The sequence below is a fragment of the Agelaius phoeniceus genome, chromosome 5 (assembly GCF_051311805.1).
Source record: "Agelaius phoeniceus isolate bAgePho1 chromosome 5, bAgePho1.hap1, whole genome shotgun sequence".
Taxonomy (NCBI): Eukaryota; Metazoa; Chordata; class Aves; order Passeriformes; family Icteridae; genus Agelaius; species Agelaius phoeniceus.
The window spans coordinates 7,538,724-7,566,141 of NC_135269.1; the positions used below are offsets into that span (position 1 = coordinate 7,538,724).

Below are 27,418 nucleotides of genomic sequence, written 5' to 3' on the forward strand. Positions count from 1 at the left end.
TCCTTGGTAGTCCTTGCCCTCAGTTCAGCACACCCAAGGGAGCCCAAGTGGATCCTGAGCTGTCACCAGTTACAGGAGCTGTGAATCTCAGCTAGTGCCCACTGTGTCTGCTTGGACACAGACCAGCCCATGACACTCCCCAAAGCATTACTGGAATTGCCAACTGTACAGAATTTGAGTCTGTCCTGGTTTAGGGCAAATTTGGGAGAATACCTCTAAAGGGGTTCCTCGGCCCAGGCCCGGCCCAGTGCCCACAGCTGGAGCTGCCGGTGCTCTGCTGGGTGTTCTGTCCAGAGCAGGGTTAAACAGGTCCATGAGAAACAAAAACCACAGTCCAGGGAACTTCTCTGCCTCAGCTAGCTAAAAACTAACTAAAGGCAAAGGAGAGCTCTGTCCTGCTGTCTGTCCATGCTGCAGACAACACAGCACAGTCCAGGAGCAGGAAGGAGTGAGTGCAGTTCCTGTTAACAAACTCTGCACTTCTTCTCTCCCCTCTTTGCTCTCAGAACCAGTCTTAAAGGTGCAAAATTTATTTCTGGGCTAAGCAGATGAATGGGGGGGATACAAGCATCATAAAGCCACCCCCAGGACAAACCTTCCCCAATCCTAATACTTACTTAGAAAGATAGAAAATAGTTTTTAAAACTGATTTTATTTTATATTGTGTTCCAGCACTGTAATACTGAGAAAACCAGTTTTATTAAGCTGGGGTACTGGGAAATGTTCCCTAACCTCCTAGTGCCTGGTAGTGCTTGCTTCAGAACTGTGCTTTGTATAGAACAAAGGGCATGTATTTGGCAGAAGTCCACGAGGGCAGGTATTTTACTTCTTGTTTTTAACACACTCAAATTATAAGTCAGTTAATGTTGGTTCCTAATATACTCCTTGGTTGTGAGCTCTGGCAAGGGTTTGCCCCTGCCAGGAGGGTCCAGGGGAAAGGTGCTTTCAGCACACAGTGCCAAGATGTGTGGTGCTTTACCAGGAGTTTGGGCTCCCAGGATGGAGAGGATGCTTGTGCCAAAGTCTTACCCTTAAAATGTGGGTAGTGTCTCTCCTTTAGCTCATGGGATTTCTGTGAATGTGAATTACAGGATCTCTGAGAAGCGTCCAAGGACCACAGTGGTAAACAGTGCAACAGGAAAACCTTGTAATTCAGGCTCTGATGGGTAGCTTGAGAAGCATCCAGCAAATAAGACACAGAACTGCACCTTGTTAGTGAGGAGAATACAAAATAGGGTAGCCACCAATAATGGCATTGTTTTATTTCACCCAGTTCCTGAAGCTGGGCCCCAGCAGAAAAGATGGAAGGCCTGCAAGTGAGAATTGTACCGTACATACAAGGGCAGTATACAGGAAATGCTGCTTGCTGCACAGCAGATTTTATTCCTGTTTTTCTCTACTGGATTCTATACACTTTAATCCTCTTTGAACAAGATTAACTATTGTTTCCATATAGCTCTGACATGTGTATGCATGTGTCTGTGTGTCAGTGCACATGCTTGAGCAAGTAGTTTTTTGCAAGTTAGGTGAGGGGGTTAATAGTAAATGGCATGAGCAGAGATTTTATCCTGTAGCAGTCTACTAAGATCCAAATGAGTCATCAGGAGGAGTGGAATATTCTGAACCATCCCACAGTGCTACTTGAGCCATCTGATGGCAATAAGAAGATAATTCTCTATTTCAAGCATCTCCATAAGCAACACAGTTGGTGATTCCCTCTTTTCCCCTGACAATGCCCTGCCTCGTCAGCACTGTCTATTCTCTACCTGCCCCCATTTGCTTCCCCAGCCAAGATGCCCAGTTTCTTTCTGCAAATTGTTTTAACTTCTAAAAGTTAAAACAGAGTCTATTCCCACCTTCTGCACCCAGCCTGCCTCCCTTGCTCTGCCAGTCTCCATCACTTTACTGATGCCCTTCTCCCTTCTGTTCCTTGTATTCTGGTTTAATAGTTTCAGTTCTTCCATTCTGAAATCGAGCAGCTTGCCCTGGCCTGTCTGAATGCCACAGGAGAGACATTAAGAGCAGAGGATGGTGGTTCCGTGGTGCTCAGGCAGACAGTTCCACCATCCTTTGGAATGACAGAGCTCTGGTGTCAGGCAGAAGGTTTGTCTCCATCTCACCAGCAGCATAGTCTATGAAAGTGAGGGCTTTGTGATTTTCTCTTTCAAACCTCAGGAAGCTCCTGGCCAGTGAACACAAGCTGAGGCTTTCTCACCTTGGCAGCCTGGCCAGAGTGAAGCATCAAATTCCACCTCCTTACCAGGCCACTCCCATCCTAACCCCTGCTCCAAACAGGAGCAAACAGGAGCTTCTCAAAGAGCTTTCCCTAATTAGGCAGCATGACCAAACAGTCTTCGATAGGCTCCTTCTCAGAAAGGCCTGGGATGTTTGGTTGAAGATTTTCAAACAAGTCATCCCCGAGGCACACACCTGGGGAGGGCTGTTTTCAGCCAAACAGTTGGAGTTTGGCAAACCCTTTAACCAACTGAAAATGCAGTCTTCTAATAGGAGGTATCTGGCAATTGTTCCACCTGGCAGTTACGCCAGCCCCACCTCTCATCTTTTGGATCATTTAGTAAAGCAGTGAAGAATTTTAAGGAGGTGTTTTTTCCATTAGAATTTAATAATCTACAACCATGCTGCTTCTTCATACCCCTTTCAGCTACAAACCGTAGAGAGAGAATTTTAAACCAGCATGTGGAGTTTGGAATCACTAGCCAATTCCCATAAGCTTCATAATACTGGGAAGTTTGTAATTGAACATGTAGATAAAAAATGAGAAAAAATATACTAAAATTGTGACTTACTTTTTGCATCTTGAATACCCTCAGTATACCTTTAATTATTTTAAAAGCTTGTTTTTACATGTTCTAAAAATTATTTATATAGAGAAATTAAAGTCCTACTGCTGTGTTCTATCCTTGAGTTTGCGTATTGTATTAGCTCTGACAATGCCTTGCTACTTTAAACCAAAGAAAAGCAGTAAAGGACTTAAAGAACATTTTGGTATGTGCAACTTTTGCTTGTGCAAATTATTGCTCTTCTGACAACACTGAGCAAACTTTGTAAGAAAAGAAAGCATTTTACTCACTTTGACGTATTTATTAGTATTTTTGTAGTTAAAGGATTATATCCTCCAAAGAATTCTCTAGCCTCCAAAGCCAAACACGTATCTAAAGAACTGGGCCTGCTTTTCTAAGTCCTTATGGGCTGTGGTTTGCTTGGTCTGCACTTTGCTTCTTTGTTGGACTCAACTGAAATGCAAAACCTTCAGGTGTAACAAGTTCTTCATATTGCACAGCAGAGTATGCTTTATTTTGATCTGTGAAGGGATGAAAATGTTCCTGCCAGTGGTAGTCACAGCATGACTTCACTGAGTTGCCCAGTGTGGCAACTCACCTATTACAAGGACAAACAGATTACAGCCAGTAAAAACTTTTATAGAATGTCAGCAGTAGGAAGAAAACCACAAAACTTTATCATCCCTGATCACCCCGCTGGTGTTTCAGTTCTCTTCAAGTCACCAAATGCCCAAATGCTTTAGAGGAAATGGGAGGACTCTGACAAACACACATCTGTTAATATGCAAGCGGGGAAAATTGCTAATACGAGTTGTTATTATTATCTAGCAGGTCCTAAAAAGTGGGGCTCTCTAAAGGAATTTGTGTCAGTTGGCAGAATGTGGATGGATGTGCTGAACAGTGCCAGTGGGATTGATTACAGCTGCTCAGGATGAATTTGGTACCACACTGCAGACCGAGCATGCTGAGGAGATGGAGCATACCTGGCCTGATTTGTGCCTGGATAAATTCTGCTTGCTGGAGCTACCCAGCAGGTGACAGCCAGAATTCATACTCTGCAAAAAAAAGGGGTTGGAGGGGGTTAATAAGTCAAATGAATGTGTGCCTGGCCTCACAAAAGAAGGTGCTTTAGTTTAGTGCACAGTCCATCTATTCCACACACCCCCCAGCCAAATAAAGGGCCTGTCTGCAGAGGACTGTAAGTGATGCTAAGAAATAACCAAGGGAATTAAAGATTAAATGATAATAAATGGCCAGAGAGTCACAGGTGGAATTCTGGAGCAACTGGATGTAAAACAAGGGAAGGATTACAAAAGGAACAGGGGAAGGGAAGGGAAGGGAAGGGAAGGGAAGGGAAGGGAAGGGAAGGGAAGGGAAGGGAAGGGAAGGGAAGGGAAGGGAAGGGAAGGGAAGGTGGCATTGGGACCGTGGAGGTTTCCGGGGTGCGGGGGCAGCGTCGCCAGAGCGCGGTCCGGCCCGCGCGTTCCCGCCGCGCGCGTGCGTGTCTTTGTGCGCGCCCCCGGGCCCCGCGTGCGTGCGTGAGCGCGCCCGCGCCCCGCTCGGCCCCGCCGCGCGCGTGCCCCGAGCCAGGGCCTCCTCGGCCCCGGGCGCGGCCCCGCCGAGCGGCGGTGCCGTGCGAGCGCTTCGCGGCTTCACTTCCCGGCGAGCGCCTCCGGGAGCGCTCAGGCAATCCCGAGACAAACCCCGGCCCTGTGACAGGGGGAGCCGAGTGACCGAGTCCTCGGGGGAGACAGAACCGTGTGAAGTTGGAGCGCTCTGAAAAATGGTTGTTCTGTATTTTGATTACTGTATAGAGCGTACTTATTACTCCCATTTCTGTCTGAGGAGCAGCGATTCCGCGTGCGAGTTAATCACAGTACTGCAGTGGGAAATGTTTTCGTTATTTGGAGCACTCGGATGAGTTTAAATTACACATTTCGTAGGATTTTAATTGTAATATCTCTTTATATAAATAGCCTTGTAAATACTCTTTCAGCCTCATTGCATGAGATTTACAATTTTTTTTTGGTAGGGTTTTTTTCCCAAATGAAAAGCTGATGATGAGCGGATTGCAGGAAATTCTGTTCATTAGTCCTCGGCTCTGGAGAGCCTGTGCCAGAGGCCTCACGTGGTCGCCTAACGACACGCAAACAGCAGAATTAATTAATATTCCCGGCGAGCTCCCGGGCGGCGGGCGCGAAGGGGTTAACGCGGCCGGGTCCGCGCGGGCCTCCCGCACTCGCCCCTTTCTTTTTTCCCTCCTTAATTAATCATGCGCTGCTCCGCAATTTCAATATGGAGATGGCGAGCAATTATTAATGAGCCCGCGGGCTGTCCCGCGGCGCCTCTGGACGAGCCGCGGCCGCTGCGCCCCTGTGGGTGTGAAACCTGCGCGCACAAAGGTTCCTCCTCACCGGGAACACGCCCCAAATCCATAAATAAATAACGAGGGAAGGGCTTTTGTTCGTCGGGCCGATGGCACATGACCTTGTTGCTGAGCCGCCGTGTCCCTGCGCTTGCCCGGAGAGGGGAAAGCAGGGGGTGCGGGCGAAGCCTCTGAGCCGGCGTTCCCTGGCAGGAGGCGGAGGAGGGGGGGTGGATTTAATGGGAAATAATACAAATAACCCCCAGATCCAGCTCTGCCGGGCAGGAATGTGCAGGGGGGTGGGGGCGGAGGATTTAACAGGGAAATAACAGGAGTCGCCCGCAGATGCAGCGCTCCGCCGCACAGCGCAGTGCCCCGCGCTGACCCCGCGCACAACATGGCCGTGTTCGCCCGGCCCCGCTCCCCTCCTCCCCAGCCGGAGGGGCGGCTCGGGAGCTCCAGCGGTACCATCCCGCTCTCCTTATGTATTTATTTTTTATTTATTTTTACTCCACCCACCCCCCCCCCCCCCCAACCCCTCTTTTTTTTTCCTTTTTTTTTTTTTTTTTTTAATCTCCTTTCCTCCTCCTGCCGGTATGCCCGCTATCCACACCATGCAGTGCACGACTAGGTAAAAACCCCTAACGCGCAGCTACTTCAGTTAGTCGGGTTGGTTTTTTTACGGAGCCTTGATAAACGAGGAGCAGCGCAAGGTGGGAGGAGGAAGCGCGGAGCGGAAGGGACCGGGGATGAGCGATGAGGGATAACAAAGAGTCAGGTGCAGCGCCGTACGGCGCTCTCACGGCCGCTCCCGGATGGCTCTGGTCTTTAAGCACTCCCCTCACAATTAAATAAGAAAACGGGAAAGCCGCGGAGGCAAAAGCCGCGTTTGTGCCGGCAGCTGCAGCGCTGAGAGAGAGAGGCGAGTGCATTGTGCGGGGAGCGGGTGGGTCCCAGCCCATTCCACCCCACCCCACCTCATCCCATCCCATCCCATCCCATCCTATGCTGCGGGAGGGAAGGTGCGCCTGGCCGGGTACGGCCGCAGCCGCGCTCGCACCGCGCCCTGCAGTGCAGGTTCGCCGCGACGCATCGGAGCGGGACTCCCAGGGCTGGACAAACCGCGAGCAGAGACGGGGATTTCAGCAATGGCGAGGGGGGGGCGGCGGGAGGAGGGGGGTAAAAAAAAAAAAGGGGATCAGGATATGATAAACAGCACTGAAAAATGGCAGGAGGATAATGTTTACTTTTGAATCCCTGGCCCGCTGCCAGGCTGGCGCTGGTTTTTAGGTTAGCAGAGGTTGGAGGAAGGGCCAGACTGAGGCGGAGCTTGCTGCTGTCAAGGAAAAAAAAAAAAAAAAAAAGGCTGCAAATTGCTGTTCTCAGCTTTTTTCTCTCCTCTCCTCCACCCCCGCCCTCCCCCGAAAAAAGGCAGTGCTTTCTCTTAGGCTCTTAAAAATGATGCAGAATTTTAACCATCTGCTGTACCCGGAGCTCTTCGCTGGTGCTGCACAGCTGAATGTTTGCAAAGGAAAGAATTTGCAAAGCTTTCTGAAATAGACAACTGTTTGTAAGCGTGTAAAATATTTTAGGGAATCCTTTCTTTAAAGAAAGGTTCTATTTAATTGCAAACTGAGAAGTGGGTATTAACACAACTGAAACGTTTTTAGCCTACTGTGGGTTTTCTCTAGAAGAGACACAGGTGTACTGCTCCATCACAGCTTTGCCAGCGTAGCGTGAGCAATCGGGAGATTTGGGAAGTGCACAGTGATGAGAGCTGAGCATTTTTGTAACGCTCTGATTTTTTATTTCGAGGCTCGCTCTGAAAGTGTCGATGTAGCTGAATGCAGCAAAGCCACCCCTTTACCAGCTGTGTGTGTATATATGGGAGTAAAATTATTTAATGAGCAATATGGGGACTGGCAAAGGAGCCATGTAACTGCTACAGCTCCTAAACTGCCATAGTATGGCCAGTGCACAAAGGGAGACTATTGCTAAATAATAAGGGATGGGGAGAAGGCTTTTGAAGTGGTGAAGCTTTAAAGAGAAAGTAGAAGGAGTCTTTAATGTGGAATCCTTACTTGCCATAAATTAGATTAACTCTTTAAATGCCATAAACAGCAAATTAAACATTTCAGATGTTCATTAATCAGAATATCATATTTGTCTGGAGTAAGAGCTAAGAAAATTGGATGTTATTGACTCATAATTCATCTACATATTTAAGATCAATTAGCAAGTTATAGAAAAAAGAGATTGTCGTGAAATATTTGGGGCACGCAGTTCCTTTGAAAATGCAGTTTGGGTTTTCTCTTTTAAGATCTCTCAATACCAGATTGTTACTTCAAGTCACTAGTTATTTTTTGTAACTGTGAGGACAGTATTTTCTTTAAATGAAACCTCTACAAATAAATATTAAGAAAAGCATTTACTTTCTGAAGCCAATGTAGAGGCCTGGCTAAGTTTCTTAATTCAAATTAAATTTATTTTAAAAGGCTATATTGTAGTGCAGATGTCTCATAGTCTACATACATTTTCTTATTTGTAAAGCTGAAGATTGGGGCTGTATTTTGTCACCTGTTGCTTACACAGGTCAAAAGGGGCTGGGGGGAAGAAGATTTACTGATCATGCAAGCTTTTGCAGGGATCTTATTCATCATTTCATTACCAATTGGTAAAAAGCAGCCGCTTTTTTTCCCTCTGCTTTTATGTGCCCCAGAAAATCGTACAATATGTGTGCTCCTAACAGTGCCAGAGAAGCATAATGAGGTGTTTAGTCACAGTTTGGATGTGGTATTTGTAGAAAACAGTGCAGGAACTGTGGGCTGGATTTTCAAGGGAATAGTCCTTGTAATCCAAGGCTGCCTAAATCCCAAACTGGTATCCAGGCAATAGCGACACTAAATTCTCCGTTTGCTTTTTGTTAGGCTGCTGAACATTTTCCTTTTCTTGCAAGAACTGCAGCGTGGCTGGGCATTTTAGTGGTGGGGTTTGTTGGTTTGGTTTAGGGTTTGGTTTTGTTTCTTCTGTTAACCCTTGGATTTCTGTTCGCTCCCTTTATTGCAGAGCATCTCCGTAAATAGGAATGCAGACAGTCTGGAGTGAGTGTGCTTTTCTGATATGGAATACGTGGATGGGAGGGAGGGCTTGGGACGATGAACCTTTGTTTTGTGGACCAGTAAAATACAAATGTGCTAGCATTTTCCCTTATTGTGTATTTGGATTTAAAAGTCAGTGGTGTAGTGGAGCACTCTGGTATAAATGGCAATCTTAGCTAATATTCTGCAGTTTAGAGAACAAAGATTTCTTTGGGAATAACCATGTTTGAAAGACTTCAGTATTGATGTACTTTGCAAGTCAGTTGTACCTCTTTTACTGTATGTGCAAATATAGCATTATGCAGGCTTTGAGAATTCAGAATTGTATATTGGAAACCTGTTAGGTTGTAGTACTGTATGGAACTGCAAACACTTTGACTAGTAGTGAAGTGCATCACTTGCTTATAGCAGTGTTTTTCTATGTTTTTCTATTCAGAAAGCTTTACAAATTGTACACGAATAAGTATGTAGAAGATGCTGGCCCTACAAAATAATTTTGGATTTGGCATTATTTAATACACTGCCTGTAAGGTATGTTGTCATCCCCTAACACACATCTCAACATACCCTCTTATTTTGATACTAATTTGTTCTTTCAGCAAGCATAATAGCATGAATCAGTGGATTTAGGGTAAAAATTTAGTTCTAAATTTAAATAGAAAAGCAGCTTATTTTAATACTAATTTCACAGTCCTAATGATCAAAAACAAACAAAAAAAAACCCAAAAGTATCTTGGTGCAGTTATTTGCAAAAAAAAAATTGAGCTCAAGTTGCTGAACCCTAAATGTTGTATTTCTGCTTTGTTGTTGAATGCTGGAGCTGGTTATTTGAAAATAAGTAGGTTTTTTTTTGAGATACGGGAGAAGTTTGCTTTCTCACTTTGAATTCATATTGACTATTTCCCTGTTAACTAGAATACGAAATGTAGTATAATTACAGTGTTGTTTAAATAATGAATTAAAGCCAGCAGATGACACAATGTGCAAAACAGTTTATAGCAGCAATCAGTTTCCAGATAGTTCTGTGTACTGCCAAATTATGGATAAAATAAATTGTATGAAATATTGTAAGAGAAAGGACACATTGTCTGATACTTGCTATACAGCATCATTATTACCTGGGATTGTTTGAATGATACATAAGCAAGGAAAGTATTCCTTTTTTTTTTTTCTCTTTTTTTTTTTTTTTTTAATATGAAGTCGTAGATCTGCCTGAGTGTCAAATCCATAGAATACCCGAAGAGACAAGTTTTGGGATGTCTCTCTCAGCTTGTAGTGTGCTGGCATCTCTTACTGCTACAAAACATTCAGGTTCATCTGAAGATTCTCTGAAAAGCTCCTGTTCTGTGAATTTTTCCAGAACCAATGGACAACATGTCATATAAAACTCTAAAAAGAGATAGCCAGAGGGCTTAGTTCTGCTGTCAGCATAGAACACGTTTTCATTATTATTTTTTTTCTGTGGTTTGAATAGATTCAAATCAGGCCTACCAAATTTGTTTGAAATGAAACAGAAAATACAAATATGGGTGTGTGTGCAAATATATTTATTTGTTTCTAATCTGCCTAATTAAATCAGCAATATGGTATCTGATGTCCATTAAAAATGTGGGTTTTGTTTTGGGCTATTTTTTTTCAGTGCCTGACTTGGAAAGTATTTAATGGTCAGTGGAAAAAAATGAGGAAGAGGAGGGTGTGGCTGCTGCTGGGAGGCTCTGGCCCTGCAAAGGGTCCCTGGCTTGTACAGATGCGGTCCTGCATCGGCGCAAAACGAAGACTTCTTTTAGGTAAAACTGAATTATTCTTTTTGTTGTTGTTGTTATTAATCAGAAAACAAGCGAGCGTGTAATCCTGCTGTTTCTTATGTCTGTTTCTGCAAGCTGGTCAGTGGCCCTCACTTGAGTTTGGTAGCTTTATTCACATCTTGTTTTGCTCCAGACTTAGCAGTTCTTTCCCTAATCAGTCATGACAAGAGCAACAAGAACTAGTTTAGGCTCTGCAGAGTAATAAGAAAAGTAGTTTGATGTTTTGTTTATTCTCAATAGCCAGCGAGGGACTGATCCTGTATGTGCTGGAGTGGATCTGTACCCACGTCTGAATTTTCATTTCCACTCTGCATTGTGCCTTTAGTTCCTGAGCTGGCACATGTACACACAGATACTTCTGCCTATAGTTCTTTATATTATGGCCACAATTACAGCATCATAAAGTCTTGAAATGAGACTGAGAATATTTTCAGGTTACAATTCTTGAGGGATGAAATTTTAACAGTATTTTTAGCAAAACTGGATGCTTGTTTGGTTTTTTGGTTTTTTGGGTTTTTTTTTGAGACATAGGCCCCACTTGTTACAAGGGCAATTTGTTAATAATGCTGATTTACAATTTCAGTTTTGACCAGTTGATGTTAAAGCTATTTTTATGCAGTGGTACAGTTTTAGCATTCCTTTTTTTCCCTTTGCTGCTGCAAATACAGTTTGAGAACGTGTGAGTTCCACTGATACCATAAGTAAAGACAGCTGATGAAACTTCAGTAGTAAAACCACTCACCGGTGTGGTTAAAAATCTGCTCCCACATCTCATGTCTTATATTTGAGCTCATCATCTCTTAATTATGTATCCTTGTCTTCCTTTGAAGAGCAGCAGTGTGTGGGTTGTGGTGAGGTATTCTCACAGCTTGGGTGAATTGTTAGCCACAAGACCAAAGACTGAGTGTAGCAAACCACTGTTTGAGTGGCAATATCCCAGGATCTGACACACAACTTGGACTGTCTTATAATTATTAAATGGGTTTTGCAAATAATAATGCATGCATGGGAAAAAAGATCGTAAGATAAAAAAAGGAAATGTATTTATATGTTATGAACCAGAGCACTATTTGCAATGTTTGTATAGTAAAACAAAATCTTACAATTGAGGTTCTTGCTAATTATTTCTGGTGGCAGGGGGAGAGCAGGTGGCAAAATAAACATGCGTGTTTTTACATGTTTTTGTGACGTGTAAATGATGCACTGGCAGGGTTGTGGCAGGCACCATAGCCAGCTTAGAGGATGAGGCATTTTGCTTTAGATAAAGTGAACTCGTCTATTTCTTTGTAATTTCTTTTGGCCACAGAAAACAAAAGTAGGAATTACTGCACTGAAGGAGGCCCATGGTGTAATTAATGCCAAGTCTACCCTGACATTTTTTACAATATTGATTGATTGGTAAGAGAGTGAAGTTGACCAGCATCAGATCCTTTTGGAATACCCTGTCCTTGTCAGAATGTGCAGAGCCAAGCGACCTGCCTGCTGCACTAAGGTCTGTGTGGTCTTTCCAGCAAACAATTCCATCCAACCCTATATTTTTCTATTTTTGTAGGCTATGGATAGAATAATTCTTGCCTATTCCTGCTGCTGTCCCTTAACAAGATACTGATTTTTCCTATGCTCAGGCTGCACACTGAAAAATAATATATCCCTGTAGTTTGAATTTACTGCTTGTTTAATTCAGCTGAATCATTTCCCTTTCAAGACTGGCAGCAGGTGAGAAAGTCGGACTACAGATCCTGACTTTGAGACTGTGTATCTCTGTTGTGTTCCCTGTTGCTGGTGTGCTAACATAAACAGTTTGAGCACTAAGGGTTTCATATATGGCAGTCTCTTAAAAGTGACATTGTTGTAGACACCTGCCCTTGCACTCCTGTTTCTTCTGTAGCTTTAATGAGGAAAGTCTCATTAGCATTCTCCAGGAAGCTCTTTCCCTGGCAGGCGGATATTGGAAGGATAATGTTTTCAACACAGAAATCTTTTGCTGCTTGACTTACCTGACATTATTGCATATCCCTGAAAGTTTCCCTTCATTTGTTATGGTGGCACCTAGGTCCTCCCCGTGGAGAATGTTGCAATATGATCTCCTTAGCAATTATTAAAAAAAATATTTATTGCGTTTCACATTCATTCAGCTTGGTTAAACCCTTCAGTAACTCCAGTACTCTCCCCTTGCTTGTCATTTTTGCCCCTCTTTATTTTGCAGCTGATCTTTCTAGACATGAACTAAAGTTAAAAACTGATACAGCATGGCCTTTGCATTCAACAGCTCTTAACATTTATCTTGTCAAAGTGTCTTTTCATTTGTACATCTTACTTTTGGCTCCTTAGCTTGTTTTTAATCAATACTCCAACTTCCAGTCGTGACTATTGTTTTCTTTATAGTCTTCATGAGTCACATTGTCAAAGCCCTTTTGAAAGGCCAGATAAATAATAATGAATTCTATGGATGCACTCAAAGTTAAAAAAGATATATTTTTTGCTATGTTATCAATGTTGTTTTTCTCCCCATTATGTAATCCCTGCTCAGGCATTAAAGTTATAATCTTTTAAAGTAGCCTTCCAGACGGTTTACTAAATCACAGAATTCATTGGCATGTAATCTGGATCATCATTTGTGGCTATTTTTGAGGGCTGCTGTCCTTTCATTCCTGATAGAAAAGTGCAGGTTTTTGTTGGAAGCCCTGCCTCCCACCTTGGGCTGCTTCTGAAATGCTGTGTGTGTCCTCAGAATTGCTTGCCTTTAATTTATCCCTTTATTTCAGCACTTTCTGTTTTGCTATCTGCTGTTCTTTCACCCTTTACTTGGAAAAAAATTGATTAATGGGATTTGCTATTTGAAAGGGCCAGAGGAGACAATTTTGTGGCTTGAATATCGTAGCTTTTTCCCTTTGTATTAATCCTAAAAACTTTTTTTTTTTAGCCTAAAAGGTACCTTTTAGTCTGTCTGGATTTCTGAGCATCAGGAGATAGAGAGGCATATCTTAGAATACAAGATGGGGTCAGGATTGCTCCATGCCCCCAGAAAAATGGACAGTGCAAGGATTTTGTGTCACAGAATTATGTTTCCTCTGTTTTTCTGTTTAAGAGAAGAGACATCTTATTCCCTCACTTTCCTGAGTGTTGTTTTTGCTTCCCATCTTGGAGGGAGAGTGCTGTTGGCTGGTGTGAAAGAGAACTGAAAAAGAAAAGACTTGGAATTTCCACTGGAAGAAGTAGTGGGTATTTTTTATGAATATCCCAAATTAGGAACCCAGCTAACAAGAAATGTTAGTATGGTCATACAGGGTGAGAAAAGGCAAGGCTCCTCTTGTGCATAACTAAGTAGTTCAAGGTCATAATCAGCCATTATTTTTTCTGTGGTGTTTTTTGTCCTCTTTCTTCACTCCCTTTGTTTCCCAGTACTATTTCAGACTTGCCAGACAGTTGTTGTGCAGTCTTCCTGCTTCTAATGTATGTCAATAAATTGTCCTTATGCCACTGGTTCAGTCCTTATGCTCCCAGTCTCCATTTTTAAATCTTAATGTCTAAGTATATTCTTTGTTCTGGTTGTTTCAGTCCAGTGCTTTTTGGAAAAGGTACCCCTTTGCTTCAGCCTGATACAAAGCTTTGCTCAGTACTCACATTGCTCTTGCCCACCTGCTCCTTCTGTGTCTAGAGATTTTGTTACCCTTTTTTCCTGATGGATATACTATGCCTGCGTAATCTCTTGTGCCAAAAAGCAGAGTGTTTCCTTTGAAATCGATGGGAAGATCTGATGAACATACAACATTATTTTAAATTTTTGCTTTGTCCTGGACGCAGCCTTTTCTAAACCTGTTGTCAAGGCTTTCTGACTCCACTTTCTGTCCTTGACTCGTGATGTATAATAAAAAACCCAATACTGTCACATCAGATTTCAGGGAGCAGCAGCCACAGGAAGGTGTGTTACGTGATTTGGTTGTTTCAGGCACAGAACCGGACAGGTGAGAGCTACTCTGAGTGCAAGTCATTCACCCTCCTGCAGTGGAATGATGCCCATCACAGTGCAGACACATGGTTTCCAGGTTTCTTCTTTACTCTTTGCTGTGTTGGAATCTGCAGTAAGTTTGTGATTCCTACTACTGGGGTGAGAAAAATCAGAAACCACAGGAGCAGGAACTGCAGTGGTGGGTGAAGAAGGGCCAGTGCAGGCTGGGTGTAACGAGATCCCAGCTTGCCACACCTCTTGCATTAATTCAGGCTGCTAGAAACTAAAAAGGTGAACATATTGTTATGGATCCAAAAATAGCTGTTTTGCACAAAGTGTCTGAGAATGGAAGGACACCATCTCAGCCCTCCTCCTGTATGGTTCATGCTGTTTTGTGGGACTCTAAGACCTTGATTTTTGGAGTTTGGGCCGCTCTGGGTCCTCTTCTCAAAGTTGCTGGTGTTGGGTGATCTCATGCTGATTCCAAATCATTTACCCTATGTGGGGTTTGTCTGTGGTGCTGAGCTCCCTGCACCAAAGACTTTGATTCAAAGCTTGCCCCCCTTGCCTGGCCTGATTCCTATTATTTTCTTCTGGAAGCTCTAACATACTGTTCAGCTTAATCAGAGGTACCTCTGACTAAGGATAAAGAAGGGAAAATTTCTTAGTCTGGACCACTCTCTTCTGTGCGCTCTTTTCCTCCTATTGTGGCCATCTAAATGCTGGTAACATCTGCATCCCAGTGAGCCATATCATCACAGATGAGGAAACCAAGGCACAAGCAAACTTGGGATTATTCAGCAGGCCAGTGGATTAGAGGTGAGAATGGAAAGGAGACACTCCAACATGCTGTCTAGCTGTATGTTGCCAATACAACATTAATTTAGCTGTTTCAGGAGATGTTTGTCTTAGTATTATATTAATAATGATGTTCTAAGATATTATGAGAAGTTGGTAAGAGAAATCTAAACAGCCAAAAGAAGTGCCTCTTTAACCTGATAAAGTTCAGCAATCAGCATACGTGAAATTATATAGGCAGCATATTTTCAATTTATTTCCCTTGTTCTCCTCTTTGCAAGTGAGCCATCATGGAGTTAGCAATTGTCTACAGGAACAGGCAACTTCTCTGCCCATCCACAGACTACAGGATATTTTAAGAATTTCATTTATAATTATTACTTGCACTTTTTAATTACCACTTTAAAACCCAATCAATTTTATAAGTCAACTCAGAGTTTTTCAAAAGGCGATACAAAATAACTTTCAGGCAGCCGGCTAGCTCTGCAGAAATTAACCTGGTTCTGAAACGTGAATTTGTACAGACTTTTGCTCCGAAAATAATGTGGCACTGAGCCATGACAGCTTAAGGTGTCTCTTTTTTGAAGGGGGTGTAGATGGGGAAGTCCAGTGATTTAGTGACTGAAGAGAGTTGCCACTTGCGTGAGCTCCATCCCTAGGGATATGACCTTTTTAATCCTCTTTAGTTAATGTATTGGTGATCTTTACTTAGGCAGAGTAAACAGTGCTGTTCTGAACAAAGGGGAGGTCATGCTTCCTGCATTACACTCTGACCCCGGGGTCACGGCCTTTGTTCACTTCTCAATGGGAATTGCTCTCCGAGGGCCACCACAAAACGGAGAACTAATTTCGGCACGTGCTGCCGGAGAATGGCAGAGTATCAGGTTTGCCTCAACCCAACCTCCGAGGGCGCCCAGCTCGCAGCCAGAGGAAAAGTCAAACTATTTCAAAGAGGACGTATTAGCCCTTTAATTACCAGTGGCTGTGGCACTTAATCCCTTGTTGAACTAAATATATTGCTTGGGTCTTCCCCCTGTAATTCAATTGCTCACTTTTCAGCCTTTAATTTATTTTTTTTTTTTACCGCTGACTGGATTCTTCCAAAGGAGGAAGCACAGACTAGTGAAAAATAGCGATTTCTGCCCTTAAAAGAAAGTGAGAAAGCGCACTGCGATTGCAGCATCAAACTTGGGCCTCTGGGGTCTCAGAATGAGCCTTGTTTCTCAGCCTGTAAGGAGACGTGGTGCTGTGTCCCAGAAGATTGGATTCAGCACCTTTTCCATGACTTTTTCTGTGTGTTGCAGCCGTGCACGCACGCACAGGGCCCTGTGAGGCCGAGCATGGCAAGCACGGGGTACTGAGCCAAAGAGAACTAGAACTTCCTCCTTTTTATCACTGATTTTATGCAAAAAGGCTGGGACTTTTTTCTTTTTCTTTTTTTTTTTTTTTTCTTGGCTTTGAAAGTGACTGGTGGCAGAATGTGATGCATCTCATTTTTAGGTGCTGTGACTAGGGAACGTATATAAACATGGAAGCTGAGATAAATTATCTGGAAGACTTGCATACAGAAAACCACCACCTTTTACTGAAAGTTGGTTCTTTTGCATCTGTATGCTCTTTCTGCTCAGCAGTAAATCTGTGAAATATAATTTTTGATCATAAAATAATTAAGCTATAAACACATAACTTCAGCCAGCTTATGGCTTTTCCACATTTTTCCTTCTATCAAAAAAAAAAAAGAAAACCAAAAAAACCCTAATTGCTGATGACAGCCAAGTTGTGTAAAACACAGCAGGGTTAGAACTGAGCACAAGGGATCCAAGTGTATTGGGGGGAGCTTATAATGTTGCCATCACAAAAAAAAATAACACTACAATAGTGAATTCTGGAACTTCTGTGGCTGTCAACGTGAATAGGATTAATGTAAAAATGTGTCTTTGCATTCCAGTCATTTCAAGTAAAACATTACATCTCTCTTTAAGTTTTCTTGCAGCTGAATTATTTAAACAAACACTTCTAATAATCTACTCTTAGAATTAAAAGTACATTCTGTAATACAGCAGAATGAGCTCTTTTAACAAAAGCAGTGGCTGAGCAGCTGAGCTATTGCACCCTTTGAGTGAAAACTTGCATTCAGAGCTGAACCAAATGTGAGCAGCAAGTGATGCTGACTGCAGCAATACTGAAACCAACCCTTCTGTGTCCCTTATTTGTTGCTGGAAATTCCCAAAGTCCACTACTTTTAGATTTTTTAATTGGAAGATAGAGTGGAAATGTATATTTACCTGTTTCCCACTAAAAATAATATTGTCATGTTGACATAAGTCTATTTCTCCCTCGTGTTGCTTAGTTAAAATAAATATGTTTACTAACAAATATACAAAGTCCATCCCCTTTTATCATTTTCTCAGTACTAGTATTGCTTTTCTGTTATCTGTAGGATTTTAAAGACTAAAAAGAGTCTCAAGGCAATGCTATTTGCATTATTTTGGGGGTTTTTTCTTGCCTTAAAGCACTGATATGGTTGTGCTTTCTTTGGAGTTAATGAGCTGTAGTAGAATTTTAAAATGTGGATAGCAGCATGGAGTTTAAAAGAAAAAAGTTAAGAAAATACTCAGCCAGTATTCAAATTTTGAAATACTTCTTTTTCTTTAGAAAGATATTGGAACCTTACAATAACTATAGGATGGCTGAAGAAAGGGAAAACTAATTTTTTTCAGAGTGTGTTAAACAATTCAGCATGCAATATGATTATTTAGGATGCCATTGTACAAGTGCCTCTTCTGAAAGATCCTTAGTGAAGGGAACCTTTGGAGTGCTTTTGCTTTGAATGTTTCTGACTCAAACCTCTCAAGATTTTTTTTTGTTTAGGTTTATTTTACTGTTTAAAAAAAGAGCTTTATCTGTGGCAAGGTTTAGATTAATAGAATGAGCAGAGAATAGTCTCTTTTACTGTGTGAACTTGGTTCCTCAGCATTACTATTTCTGGCACTGATTTTTCCAGCTAGTGTACCTGGTAAAGCTTAATGGTGGGTAAGATTTCTCTCATTTCCTAGACAAAGATGTTGCTGAAATTAAAACATGAGCTTCTAATTTTGGTATCAAAATTGTTTCCAAATGTGACCCCTGCGGTGAAAACCACGTAGGAACCGTTCATATTTAATAGCGTTCTCTCTTTAGCAACTGGTGTACACTTGTCTGTACTGCTTTTAATATGAAACCATTTCTGTTTCCCTGTTGATTTCTTTGATTCTCTGGACCATTGAAATATATAATGAAAATTTTTTAAAATAGTCCTGTAGAACATGAGGTTTGGTCAGGCTTTAGGTGTGCTATGGAAATTACGAAGCCTGTTCTTTACATTTTGAAGATGAACATTTTTCTAAACACTAGGATGTATATTCAGGCCTAGTGTAATTCAGCAAAATTAATTTGATATGAATGCTTCTTTTCCTTATTTGTCTTATGTCAAAATCTGTTCTTGTGCCTCCTTCCATTAAATACTTGAGTAAAAAGAAGTATGTGAAAGTGTAAAAAAGCTACCTGGGTGCAGATAGCTGCATATCATACGTTCATGTGTGTGTGGTTTTTAAATTAATACTTGGGTGAGCAGAAAATACAAGACAGACGTCAGTTGCACCTGTAAAAATAAAAAGGCAGCTTCTCTGGGAAACTGCATTGCTCAGTTTTTCTGTGGTAAGAGGATCCTTGCGTTTTCCACTGATGTTAACCCCTTTGGAAGGAAAAATGCATGACAGCCTCAAAATGGTGCTCTCTGTTAGGGAAAGGCAAGGATGAGCTGGAGCCGTGTAGTAGTTCAGTCACAAAAGGGCCTTTTCTAATTGATTTCCAACAATTTTCTTAGACTTCTTAGACAGTGAACGTGATACTCCTACAGAAATGTTTCCCCATGAGAATGGGATCCCTATTTGCTGCCCTAACAGTCGTGTAAGTGCAGTTTTAAAGCAAAACTGTTTTTCCAAGTCCCCACAATGAGTCTGAAGTACCCGTTTTGCTTTCCCCTCTGAGCTGAACACTCAGGGCATGCCAGCTGAAGGCTGGAACATTCTGGTCTACACATGCAGTGCTTTATTCAGTGAAATCCCTCATGTTTATGTCAGTCTCCCTCTGGCTCCCAGGTGTGGGAGCAAGGTCCTGCATCCAGGCAGTCCCAGAGCACAGAGCCTGCTTCCTTCTCTGAGCGTAGGGATGAGTTGTTACGGTAACACTGAGGGATAAAATTCCTGCTGGTGTGGCGCTGCTACCATCAACTTCTTTTATGTAGCTCTTACTCTGTATTTAAGTTGTTTTAAGGTTTTTAAAATGTTGCATTTGTTTATATAACTAGAAAAACAATAGTCCTGAACCGTGCCTTCCATTGATTTTCCTGTTGTAATTCAAATGTAGTCCTTCATTAGTAATCTTTAGGCTGCATTATAAACATGTTATACTTTCTATTGTGCAGAACTACATAAACAATATTGATTTAGAGTCTTATTCTAGTAGTATTCACACTTTCTGGGCTGTGCTAGCATGAGACTATAACTGCATACATACACATACATACCTGTATCCAGGTGTCCCATACTGCAGCCACGTACAGAAGGGACAGAGTATGTGATTTTGTTGAAGTGATTGCTGGGAGGAGGTTGAATTGTTTAATTTTTTTACAGATAAATGGCAGAAGTAATATGAGCTTCAGACATGAACTTTAATTTTGGTATTTGGCTTCAAAGTTTTTTGAAAAGCAGCTGTATTTCTAATTGAGTCAGGGAGACTTCTCCACGTCAAACCCAGTCACATTCTCCTGTTTCCGAGAGACAAAAGGTCTGGGTTTTTCTCCCTGTACAGTTTTCTTACTAAGTTACTTGTTTGCATTAGAAAAAATACTGTACAGTTTTCTTGAAATTTTTGGTGCATCAAAAAAAAAGTCATTGCATTTTATTTCTGTTGGTAACTTTTTCTGGGAATATACATTTACGAGTTGACCTTTTAATATTTCAGTGCTTTGATGAGCCATCTAAAATATTCAGTAAAATGCTTTAAGGCCCTAAGAAAAAATTTTCTAAATTTGAAACTTGAAATTACCATGGATTAGTCACAGACATCCCCTGGGATGAACTGAAAACATAATTTGTTGAATAAGTCTGGAAGCAGGTTTTCACAATTTTGCTCCCCCCCCCTTTTTTTTTTTCTTGCAATGCCAGTTTTAGTATTCATGCTGTACTTTATTAGTGTAGACAACATAGCAAAAACTTAATTTTGTCTTTTCCTTATAAAGGCTTTTGTGTTGGTAATAAACTTCAGTAAAATCACCTTTATTAAATTATGGCACACATTTAATTGCATGGATGCTGATTCGTCTTTGAAACAGCAAAACGGGAAATTAGGGGGGAAAAAAGATACTTTTTGCACTGAATTTCTGCTTTGCTGACAACACCAAAATGACCCTCCTTTCTAAAACCCATTTTACACACCAGTGTGGAGTGAGAGCCCAGGAGGAGCACGGCCTGATCCCAAGCCTTGGAACTGGCCCCTCCTGTCCACAGGGAGAGAAGAGACCTTTAGTTTGATCACCTGTGCCTCTGTGCAGGACATTTTGTTCACTGCAATTGAAACGTAGCAGAATCGTGTTAAAGATGAGATCATAACTTCAGGCATCCCTTTGAAATTCATGAAACTTAATAATGCACATGTGACAACTGCAGTAAGTGTGACACGACAGACAGAAAGACAAAAGACTCAAATGACACCATTAATGGAACACAAATTCTATAAAGTACTGTCCTTTTTTCACAACTATATGTTGTAGCTGCAGCTGATACCAGGAGTGTAAAAGCCTGTATTTATCTGGCCAGATAAATACATTAATACTTCCAGCAGGTTCATTATTCTCTTGACATTATATTTTATTATAATAATAATGTGTAAATATTGTTCATGCTAGGAGAGGTTTGGTTTTTTTTTTCAAGGAGCAGGATTTAAATTTACCAGTGCCAATATACTGTTATTGTGTTAGGTTCCAGTTATGCTTTAGATAGACAACTTAAGGTGCACCTTATGTACCCTGTATTTTACCTTCGATGTGCTCAAAAGAAATGGTTACTTGAACTGTAGAGCTGAAGTTGGCCACATCAATACATCTGATACTAACACCCAACTCACAAACAGAATTCTCTATCTACAACCATTTTGGATTGTCTCTGTGTGTAGTAAGTAATTGCAGTTATGCTATGAAAGTGATACTGTAATGGAAGTCCCTTTTTATTTGCTTACAGTTCATGCAAATTTTTCAGCTTTGCTAGCATTTCACTACCAAAAAAACCACAAAGGAATTTGTGCTGTATGTAGATTTCGTGTGCATTGCAATTCGCTTTGTACAGGATTATTGTACTCTGGTGTAATTAAAACATAGATACGTAATACAAGAGAACTTGGTCCCTGGACTGCTCTTGAGTAGTTTAAAAACCTGTAAGTAATTTATGATATAAAGGAATTTTAAGCCCTTTTAGACCCGAGAAATTGTGAGTTTTCAATGAAGATTTCGTCCTGTGTATTTGCTTACTTTTTGCAACTTACCATTCTCTAAAATCAAACTTTTTTTTCCCCAGTGTGTTATTTTTCCTTTCTTTTTCTTCCCTTCCTTTTTCCTAGATACTTTTTTTTTTTTTTAATCTCCAGCAGCTCTTTCTGCGAGGCACCCGGTTGTGAGCAGAGGCTCCCATTAGATGAGGGAGCGGAGGGTTTGAGCGCGGTGCCCCGGGCAGAGCAGGGTGCCCGCTCGCAGCTCCGGCTGCCGGGAGCGCCGCCTGGGACGGACGGACGGACAGACGGAGCGGGCTCTCCGTGCGGGGCTGCCAAGGCACCGCCGCTCACCTGCGCCCGGGGAGCGCCCGCCGGTCCCGAGGCAAGAGTAGAGTAAAAAAAACCGGGGGAAGAAAGTCGCAAGTTAAACATTATGTCAGTAGCACCCTTAAAAACCTGCTCGTGCAACCACCCCTTTTAATGCCTCCTTTTTTGGAGGAGAAAAAAAATAAAAAATAAATCGCTCGTCCTAGTGCCAGAGCTTCACTTATGTTGATACCGGTTTAATGCCAAGTTTTCTGTACAACACTATTGTTAAAGTTTATACAATACAACAGTGTTGTTAAAGTACAGTGTACTGGAGGAAGTGTTTTTGCAAAATGCTTCATTATGTTTTGAAGGGAAGGGTGTAGAAAGACATCCTCATTCAGCTTGCTTTTACAGTTTAGATCATTTCAGAATTGCCTATTTGGTATTTCAGTGTTTTCCCCCTATAATTTAGTAGGCCACTGATCCACTGGAATTAATGCAAGTTATCCAGCAGTAAATAGAACTTTCCTAAGTGACCTGCACAATGGCACTGTGTGTAATTGCTGTCCTTTCTCTGAAGTGTGCACCCCTGTAATTCCCACACTGGTCCTTTCAGGGAATGGTGCACAAGACTGCTTTGCTTTTCTAGATAGACAGATTTTAATTATTTTTATTTTTAATTCCTAGAGAGTAGCTCTAAAAACAAAAGCTGTATAAATATTAAGTAAAATTATTCTTGGTGATTTTTTTATAATCTGCATTGGAATTATTTTAATGATACAATAAAATAAAAAAGGAGGAATTTACACTTTTCTGGATAACCTAATCTTAAAAAAAAAGGAAGTATGTTTATTGGATTATTTAAAAAAAAAACAACATAAGAATGCACCTGATCATCTTATATTAAATATTTCTGAAGGCTCTTAGATTACAAACCACCCCATATTGCAAATGAGCTGTATTATCTGGAGAGCAAAAAATCATGATCTATTTAGAGGTGACCTCAGTGTGGATGTCTCTGTCATACCAAACTGAGAGGAAAGAACAAGAGATGCCACTCTGAGTTAAAATACAAGGAAATTAATTAGTGTTCAGCAGGAGTATTTATAATGAGTTTGCAATCGACAGAACTTGAGATAAAGGGAAAGAAAGAAGATACAAAATTCAGTAATAGTATAATCTGTGCTATGAAAATACTGGCTTACTACTATTTGCATAATTTGAATTTATTCAGGGATGATGAATCTTAAAATAATTCTTCCTGCTCCCTTTTTTGGAATTCCATTTCTTTTAAGTGAAGCTTACAAGTTGGACTTGAGGTGATTGTTTTCCTGTTTCCTGAATCCCTAATTTTTTAGTTCTGCAGTAACCTAAAGTTAGACAACTTTCAACCTTACTTCACAACTGTGGTGACAGACAGAATGCATTTATGTGTCACCCTGAGGAAGGGTAGCTAAGGGTGGATGAATACGAGCCATAACTGGGTAAAGGCGAGGCACTTTTAACCCTCCAAATGCACCAGAATTATCCCCATTAGGAGCAGGAAAAGAAAGGATGAACCTCAGCTGTTTTCACATTAACAAATAATGAGAAATGTAGGGGCAGGTATGGAAAGTAAAGAACAAGAGGACCTATGTTTTATATAGAAAGTAGAAAAATAATTAGGGAGCTAAAAATCATGTCTGAGAAACAAGGGGGAAAGTCATTCAGGAAGCTGATTAAATACAAGTAAAACACTCTGAACTAAGCAATTTGTCTACGTAAGTCTGATCCTTCTCTAAAAAATAGGTCTGTCTTTTATATTTCATTGCCATTAAAAGTTGTTGACTGCACTGTGACGTGTAATCTCTTTTTCACTGTGCAGGGTTGGCATTCTCATTTGTGGATGTTCTGTTAAAATAAATACTATCAGGAATGTCATGCCATTATTTGAAAACAAAATTATAAGAGTTTTAGCTGGATGTGATGGCTATCTGCTGCTAAGGCTGTTATCCAGAAATTTTGCTTACTTTTACTTTTTAACCATCCAGAATTTATGCACGTCCTCTGCATCCACAGTCTATATGCAATAGAGACCAGTTATTAGAAGAGGTCAGAATTACTAGGTGTCATTTTACCGAAATAAATATTTGTGGGAAAGTTACTGTTTAAATATCTTGTCAACTGTGTCCTGATAATCTCTAGTATGCTTTTACTATAATTCCCTAAAAATAAATATTAGAAACATTTTGTGGTTTCACACCATTAAAAAAAAAAAAGTTGGTAAGGGAAAACCATAAAACATATATTTTGCTTACAGAAGAAACGTGTATTCTCCTCAGAATGCTGGTGTTTGAGCATTTTCTGGAGATCTGAGGCTGGATGGAAGTGGGTAACAGAGGTTCCCTAAATTCGCCACGGCAGGAGTCAGTGGAGCTCGGAGAAAGCCACATGTGGGCTTGGCTGAGAGCAGGGCTTTGAGAGCAGGGCTCGCTGCTGGCAGGCCTGGGCTGAAGCTGGGGCTGGGGCTGGAGCTGGGGCTGGGGCTGGAGCTGGGCTCCAGGGCCAGGCTGCTGCTGCTGCAGCCCGGGCAGGGCTGGCCGTGCCAGGCACAGCACCTGCAGCTCTGCTGCTGCCTGTGAGCCAGGGGACCTGGGCTGTGGGACACAGCCTTTGTCACCATCTCCACCACAGCTGGGCACTGAAATGCTGCACTTGGGAAGTTATGGAAGGAGGAAATGCTCTTTGGAAAGAGCCTCCGAGTGTGAAACCCTCCGCTCCATTTTGCAGGATAGTGCACTGGAAAGCAGCCGCTTTGGATGGGATAGAGATGGATGTCTGTGGGTTTTCTTTTTACATTGCAGTTTTTTCTATCACCTCATGATCAATATTTAGTGGAATAAAATATCAATTAATATATTGTTTTTCCTGAAGAATATTTTACAAACTTCAGTACACATGGTATTGACTTTTCCAATCAGTTGAAGCTGCCTAGCTGTTTTAAAAGTACATCAGGAAAGCAATGTTAGCATAAGCAAAATGAATAGTAAGTGAGAGGGTCAACTATGACTTTCTTTAAGTAACTATCTGATCCCTTTTTTCTTACGGTAACATATTTTCCACAAAGAAGATTCTTCAAGGTTGAATCTTGTACAGTCTCCTCCCCCTCTCCACCCTCCCCCACCCTCCACCCCCCCCCCCCCCCCAGTGCAGGGCAAATCAAATGCTTGACAACGTTTTTTGTTAGGAAAGCACATGAAAAAAAATTTTGAATATACCAATAACAGAAAAAGTCTATATATTTTTATTGCAAGAAGGAGATTTCATTGGCTGAATGAAATGGCGAGATGTGACGCAAAAGGACACTTGGACGGTGGAAATGCTGATGTATGCCAAAGCAGGCGCACCAAGAAATGCTGTTGCTATGAGAGAAACAGAGGGAGAGGGAGGGAGGGAGGGAGAGACCGTGAGAGAGCAACTTGTGGAGGCCTTAGTTTTCCTTTTTGGCTTATAGCAGAGAGACTGCAACGTCTCCCGTTTCTAGCAGGGAGGGTTCAGGAGCTTCCAGTGGGTAATTTCATGAGGCTGAGCATTTAGAGGAGAGGAGGGAGATGAGAGAGATGCAGGTCACCTTAGAGCACAAAAGCAATTGGAAAGTAGGAGGCTGTATGTACTGAGCCAATGATCTGTGCTATGATAGATATACAAATTAGTACGGCAGATGAAGCAGCTTAGCTCATTATCCACCTGATGGTACTGAGACTTAACAATTCAAAATGACAGAATTAAAATGCAGGCACACACAGACACACACAGACATATATTTATAATGACCCCACCTTTTCATCTTATGAATTATCCAGCTGGGATACCGATGTCTCTTGTGTAATATTCTTAAAGAGCTGCAATAAATTCACCTTGTGAGTCCATGAGCCAGAAAAGGGGGAGAATAATTTGCAGGAATTTTTTTTTGTCTATCTTCTTCGGCAAGGGGGAAAAAAGTTTGTGCTATGAACTTAGCCTAGCAGCTTCTGGAACGTGAGCCAAAAGGGGCAGGAAGTTGTTTTACAATAGCGTTACAGTGATCTGCCACAAATGGAAAAAGCCAAATGTTGGACTCGGCAAAGAGAAAAAACATCCTTCTCCCCCTCGCTTCCCTCCTCTTGCCCCTTAAGAGAGAAAGAGGGAAAGGAACGCTGAGCTAGAAGTTCTTTATTAATTACTTCTTGTAAGTAATTGAAAGATTATCTTACTTGCATATTCCATGGCAAGCAGGAGGGAAAGAAGTATCAAAGGGACGTTTAAAAAAATGCACTTGGTAACTAGCAACGGGACTTTTGGCACAATTCCTTGAGTTTGCTTGAGGTTATGGAGGGGGATGGGAAGAAGAAAAGCAAGTCGACGCAGCACGTTTTCTTTAAAGAAGGGGAGGGTGTTTGGAGGCAAAACTATATAAATTTTTTTTCTTTTTTTTTTTTTTTAAGGAAATGTATGTTGATCTTCTGAAGCTGAATCCTCAGGCATTTGTGGCCCGTCCTTGCAGCCTGGTATGTTTTTTGTGAGTGTGTGCGAGCGCTCTCAATCAAACAGCAATCATGGCAGCTGTTTTTCTTCCAGCACAGCAGTTGAGCTGTCTCGCCCAAATGCTTATCAGCTTTTGACTCGGTGCCAAGAGAGTTATAAGGGCCAAGCAGCCTGAGCTTGGCTGTGCAGCTGGTTTGGAAGTAAGGGCATGAGAAAACAAAATCGCAAAGTTTTTCTGTCACATACAGTATTTACTTTTTCAAAAAGCCATTTTCAGCTCGGTAGGTTGGGGTTGGTTTTGTGTGCGTGTGTGTGCTGTAGTTCATGGTCCTTGCGGACTGCTGTGTTACGCAGAGCGGTGTAGGTGTGTGACTGCAGAGAGGAGCCTCTTCTCTCCGTTTAATCCCGGGAGATATTTCCGTAGAAACCACCCCCCCACACACACCCCCACCTCCCCCAGTTAAAAGCTTCATTAGCCGCGCTGCCCTGTCAAGCATATTGCCATAGCGTGGGTGCATTTACATTCCAGCGCAGCGCCTTTCCTCCCATCGCTGCCTCTCTGCCGGGTCCCCCTCCCGGCGGCGCCGTCCCCATCGCAGCCCCCGGCCCGCGGGGGTCCCCGGCGGGGGTGGCAGCAGAGCCGGGCTCGCTGCGTGTCCGTGTGCCCGTGGCTGCGGGGGATGGAAAGGAGCCTGTCCGCGCAGGGCCGTGCCGCTTTCATCATCAGCTCCAGCCCGCTGCGTTTCGCTGGCTCACGTCGTCCTCCTCCTCCTCCTCCGCCAGACTGCTCCAGTCGCTCACAAGAAGGAGGCTGGACTCTGGAAAGGCGGCTGCTGCTCGCATTCTTGCTGCAAGGGCCTCCCCTTCAGACGGCCTTTGCCAGAGCAGAACTTTTAAAAATGCTGCAAATAGGATCTTCTTTTTCTTCTGCTTGCCTGAGCCCTCCTCTCCTCTCCCAGCGTTCCCGAGCGGGGCTGGTTCTCGCCTCTCCTGCGCTGTACATCCCAATGCAGAGGGCAAAGCGCCGAGGGCTCGCCCCTCTGCTCATCCCTTTCCCTCACTCCCTTTTCCCTCTGTTAAGGAAATGGATTCCTTTGCCTGAGCAATGACTCGGGCTTTGCAGGTTTGTGTGCTCTGAGGATGAGGGCTTTTGCTGGTGATTTTCCTCCCCGGAGTCCCACTGCACAGTGCTGCTCAGGGAACGAGTCTCTTGCTTTCTCTGCCTTTCTCTTTCTCTTTCGTAGAAATATATTTTTAATGGCTGT

At 42.3% G+C, this 27,418-nt stretch overlaps 1 protein-coding gene across 1 annotated transcript in view; it reads left to right on the plus strand.

Moving 5' to 3' along the window:
• LOC143694004 (uncharacterized) overlaps positions 1-27,418 on the plus strand; it is a 190,175-nt gene that overhangs the window by 71,524 nt on the left and 91,233 nt on the right. The window contains exon 3 of the mRNA XM_077177961.1: positions 9,904-10,051. Coding sequence (XP_077034076.1) covers positions 9,904-10,051 — 148 coding nt within the window. The remainder of the gene's footprint in view (positions 1-9,903; positions 10,052-27,418) is intronic.